Genomic DNA, 5,441 nt, shown 5'->3' on the forward strand with positions numbered 1-5,441 from the left:
GACAGACGGACATGGCTAGATCGACTCGCCTAGTGATGCTGATCAAGAATATATATACTTTATAGGGTCGGAGATGTCTCCTTCACTGCGTTGCAAACTTCTGACTGAAATTATAATACCCTCTGCAAGGGTATAAAAATAATATCATCTTGAAAATATAGATTTTTTGATAGTACAATTGCTATTAAATATTTAACAGGGCCGATAAAAATAAATATTTATTATTACATATGTTCCGAAAAAAACTGAAACTTTTATGACTCTGAATTTGCATTAGCTAAAATTGTAATCAACTGAAAGTGATACTCCTAAAAAAACATATAGTCAGCTTTATCGGAGTCGTCACATTCCACTCCCAGATTTGTATTTGTAAATACAAAAATACAAATATAGCCAGCTTTGTCGGAGTTGTCACATTCCACTCCCAGATTAACACACAACGGGAACGTTTTCCGTACCCTGGATGTCACATTTTAAGTCTGATCGAACCTCAGAGTACTCAATTGTTGAGCCAGCACAAACGGGAGCTTAAAAAATTTAGTAAATTCGGTTCTATTCAGTTTCTATTTTCGGCCAGAGATAGGAAGTCCGGCGGGCGCAGAGTGCAAGGATGGAGGAATATTCGCGGGAGCCGTGTCCCCATCGCATCGTAGACGATTGCGGAGGCGCCTTTACCATGGGCTGCATCGGAGGCGGGCTCTTCCAGGGACTCAAGGCCTTCCGGAATGCGCCGCAAGGCATTGGCCGCAGGGTTGCCGGCAGTGTGGCTGCCATAAAGTCCAAGTCGCCGGTGATTGCGGGCAGCTTTGCGGCCTGGGGAGCCGTGTTCAGCATCGTGGACTGCAGCCTGGTGCATCTGCGCCAGAAGGAGGATCCCTGGAACTCGATCGTGAGCGGAGCGGTGACCGGCGGAGTCCTCTCATCCCGCAATGGTGTGGCCGCCATGGCAGGCAGTGCCATCATCGGAGGCATTCTGCTCTCCATGATCGAGGGTGTGGGCATTCTGTTCACCCGCATCACGGCGGACCAGTTCCGGAATCAGGCGCCGTTAACTGTTGCAGAGGCCAACGGAGGATTCGGCGACTTGGAGACTTCACCTGGCTACGGATACTCTGGTGCTCGACAGGCCAACGTCACTAGCTAAATTTGTGTTATCGTTCGCCCGCCAAAGGATCTCCTTCGATTCTTTTTCGAGTGTCTCTGATTTTCAAGCCACTTTAACGATTTTCTTATTTTTAAACTGAAGCTACGGTTGGCACAAAAAAAAGGTTTAGTATCGTTCTGCTGATTTCACTGCTGTGAACAATCTAAAAAGAAAATGAATTTACAAAATCAAAAATAAATAAACATCAAAATTTTAGTAATTGTTTGGAAATTACTACCAAATTGTTTTGGGTTTTATTATGCAAAAGAACACCGTTTTCTGGATTTATTAATTTGAATCTTAATGGTGTCTTATACTAAATATTTTGTTATCTTTTAATTAAGAAATCATTTTGAACCACTTAAAGTATGAAAGTCTGTTAGTTTACACAAGAAACTCGACCATTAATAGGCCAATTCTTGCTTAAGATGACTACATTCCGTTTCGCATTTGATACGGTTTGTGGTATTTTCGTAAGTAAGATTGCCTCAACAGGTAGTAGGGTGCCTCACACTTGCCCGAATCCACGAGAAAACCACCTGACGCGTGTCATAGGTCAGCGTGAGATATTTTGGCAAATGTTTACCTGTTCGGGGTGTGACTTACCTACCTGCCGCTGCTGCGCCGGCGCATAAAGTCAAGTGTCACGCGAGGGGGTGTGGCCTCTTTACAACCTGTCCACTCGAAATTACCGCGGTGTTCTGGCCATTGGGCAGGATGCTGAGTGAGTGCCACATGTCCCGCGCTCAGCTGGAAAATCTCGAGCGTTCTCGAATCAGAAGTTTCCCCTGGCAAGGCAAAAAACCAAGGGCGAGGACGATTTCCCAGCGATGAACACACACATGGAGAAATGGCAACGGTGGGAATGGTGGAAGTCGAGCCCAGTTATAAAATCGTGGGAAAACGCCGCCGCCCACGAGGAAATCCCTTTTCGGCCGACATGGAAATTTCTTGAATAGATGCCCAAACAACATATGTAACTTTAGCTCGTGTGGTTTTTTTTTCTTTTTCGCGAGCGCCGACTCATTGTCGTAATGTGTGCGAGATTTCTTGCCTTCAGGAATTCCGCAACAAAACATTTGGACACGCCTGGCGCTACGGGAAAAGCACACAGTTAAGCATCCAGCATATAGCATACAGCAAGATCATCATGTGGCCCGGAGCAGCAGGATGTGTGTGAACTGCGTTGGGAATCCAAGGACTCGCACCTACGCATAGTACGTGCTCTGGTCCGTACCAATCACCCACATGTGTGTCCCGTTCTGTTTGTTTTCCCAGCGCCGCAGTTGGAGTTCCGCCATGTGTGAGATGCGCGATGTGCGATGGGCCAGGAGAACTGCCTCCTGGGAAAGCGGAGAGCCCAGCGAAGTCGAAGGTAGGACCGAGGAGAGTGGCAACTGCATGTGGCACTTATACCTTATATTCCTAAACAGAGGGGCATCACTGGGAAAAACAGAGGTACATTTAGAAGTGTTAAGTGAACATAATGATGATAACAGAGCTTTAAATATATTAATAATACAAATTATAAAAAAAAGTTATAAGTCATTTGTTTTCATTAAAACTAAATAGTTAAACGATAAAGTAACACTGTTAAGAGAACGTAGTAGATCAAATTATTTTATATTCAATTTAAATATTTTTCGTTTTTTATTTACTATACATATTTATATTTATATTTATTAACTATATATATTTATTTTAACTTTTAAATTTCTATAACAGTGAAGAAACTCTGTTGCCTTGTTATCTGGCGTTAAATTACTTTCAAAATTACCCTTAACTTTAATTGACATTCAAAAATTATTAAGTCTCTGAAAAAATAATTGCTAATGATAGAACCAAATTTTGAAAGAACTAAACTGATTTTGTAATATTTTTTCCCTCTGTAGATAACACATCGCACCAAGTCCTCAAACAGTTCACACCTTCGCCTGGACAGGCTTGAGATTGGTAATGAAAATAGGACCGAAGCAAGGCATGTGGCCAGCACATGTTTGGCGTTGGCCAACAAAACACCTCAATGCGAGAAATCAACCCAAATGGTGGATTTTTTCGCATGCTGCGCCCGCATGGCGCTAAACGCGAGCCATTTGCCAGAGATTTAAAAAGACATGCTTGAGATATTTGCAGTGGGAAAAATAATAAAGAGAAGACCTCTATAATGACAAGTTTAAGTAAAATAACATTACAAATGTTTCTGCTTTATAAAAATGGTATTGTAGTGTCTCTAGTAAATGGTAATTAGTTTAATCAAATTAAATATAGAGATATACCATATTTTTATCCAGGAAAACCACAATTTTCGAAATATTTAAAGCAACAAAATATCAATTACCCAATTTAATGCCACAAAAATATACATTTTCGTCCAGTAGCAAAACCTTGGCACATGTCAAAGTCAAGTTCAACGCAAATCAAGTCGAGGCGTATTAAAGGAATTCTTTCCGACTTGCTGGCACCTTTTCCAAGCTCTATGCATTAGAGGATTTGCATTTTGTTGAGTGCCTGTTGTGTTTCGTATTTCAGAAATCAGGCGCCAAAAATCTCATGCATATATGACACACATTTTCTAGTGGGACTGGGTTAAGTCTGCACGCAAACCAATGCATTTATTTATTGTTAGGTGCATAAATTAGACTCCAGCCCCAGAAAACTGAGGGTAGTTCACAACAAGTTCAAGGGTGCTGTGCTACACAGCAAATTTTTAGGTTGATAATAACAAAGCAATAGATTCCAACAAATATGTCTCTTTCAATAAATTAAAAAAACTAAAATTTGTAAATAGCTAGTTCAAAATTGCTAGACATCCCTTTTTTTATTTTATTAATGTATAGACTTGATATATTTTAAGCATTTGTTTTATTAATTCAAGAGGACTTTTATTTTGCTTCTAGTTTTTCTGATTATTTGATTTAATTTTAAGTATTAACATTTTTAACATTTGTTAGTTTTCTGACAACTGTACCTTCGGTTGGAGTTTCAGTACCAAAACCTAGAGCATTGCACTCGAATTCAGGGAATTAGGGGGTTAAGTTGGACACACAAAAAAGTGTGCACTGCAATAGTTTGCAAGGCAATGACTCTTTCTCGTATGGCATGATCTACAGATCGACTCAATTTGCATTATTTCAACCGCATCGATAATCGCTTTCAATTTTCAACTGCCGCTTACATTTGCATGTTTTCGGCTGATGAAATTGATGAAATCATCGCCAAGAGCAGCTGCCGAAAATTCTTTCTCGGCTTTGGGGAAAACTGCATCCATCGAGGGCTACGTAATCTCGAATCCATGATCCACCATCCAGCTCTGACCTTATCCCAAAAAACTGGACTCGGGTTCATTAAATCCAACCAAGGGAATGCAAATCAAAATTCTATGAAATCCGTCTGAAAGGTTCAGGTGATAAGACTTAAGTAAGTGTTCTGCATTGTCGAACCATTTCTTGGAATTTTCTGGGAAGCCCCCTGAAAGAGAATTCTCTGCTGATGTGGTAGGTTAGGAATAAAGCCGCCAACGAATCAAAAGTGGAGTGTGCGGTGTATTGACCTAAATGAAGGTGACTCAAATGGAGTGAATTCAGTGATATAAAACAGCATTAAATGGACAAATCTACATTTCATTGAAAAAATAAAATTAACACGATTGCAATAAATATATGTTATACTACTACATTCCTTCTATATATGATTTAAATGACAGTTTTCTATATATATATATATATATATATATATATATATATATATTTATATACAATAAAAAAGCATTTATTGTTGACACTCACTTAATGAGACATTTTCCAGTTTTAATAATATTTGTTCCTTTAATGAACTTTTTTAAGTAAGGACAAAATTGTTTGAATTTTTTTCTTAGCCCCCTTCATGTTATGCAACTTCCTTGATAAATCAGTTATGTTTTCCCATTCCCTCATTAGACGATTTGTGGGCCCCAACTACTTTTGGCTTTGTTTGGCCTGTGCTGCCGCCAAGGGCTCAACTTTGCGCTTTTCCAAGTCATTAGGCCGAATTAAACGCGGCAAACGGAACGCAGAATCGAAGGCAAATGGCAAATTATTCACTGTCAGGCAGCAGGCGAATGCAAACGCAGAATGCAAATGCAAATGCAATGGAAAATGCTGTAAATGCGGTGGAAAAGTGCAACGGCGGGCAAACAATTGCAGTTACTAAGTACGAAAATATTATTGCCAAATGGTCGCGCCATCGATTTCGGTCGGTTGATAAGGCGGCAAGTCGGTGGAGTCGATGAAGTCGGGGTTTCGTTTCAGCGGTATCGGTC

The 5,441-nt window shown here is 40.3% G+C and overlaps 1 protein-coding gene across 1 annotated transcript; it reads left to right on the top strand.

Annotated features, from left to right (window-relative positions):
- Positions 1 to 406: 406 nt before the first annotated feature.
- Positions 407 to 1,386, top strand: LOC108138042 (mitochondrial import inner membrane translocase subunit Tim17-B). The gene has a single exon (XM_017260014.2). It carries the CDS (start codon positions 611 to 613, stop codon positions 1,142 to 1,144), a length of 534 nt encoding a protein of 177 aa, XP_017115503.1. The 5' UTR covers positions 407 to 610; the 3' UTR covers positions 1,145 to 1,386.
- The last annotated feature ends 4,055 nt before the right edge of the window (positions 1,387 to 5,441 follow it).

The sequence above is a fragment of the Drosophila elegans genome, unplaced genomic scaffold (assembly GCF_018152505.1).
Source record: "Drosophila elegans isolate 14027-0461.03 unplaced genomic scaffold, ASM1815250v1 contig_814, whole genome shotgun sequence".
NCBI classification, from domain to species: Eukaryota; Metazoa; Arthropoda; class Insecta; order Diptera; family Drosophilidae; genus Drosophila; species Drosophila elegans.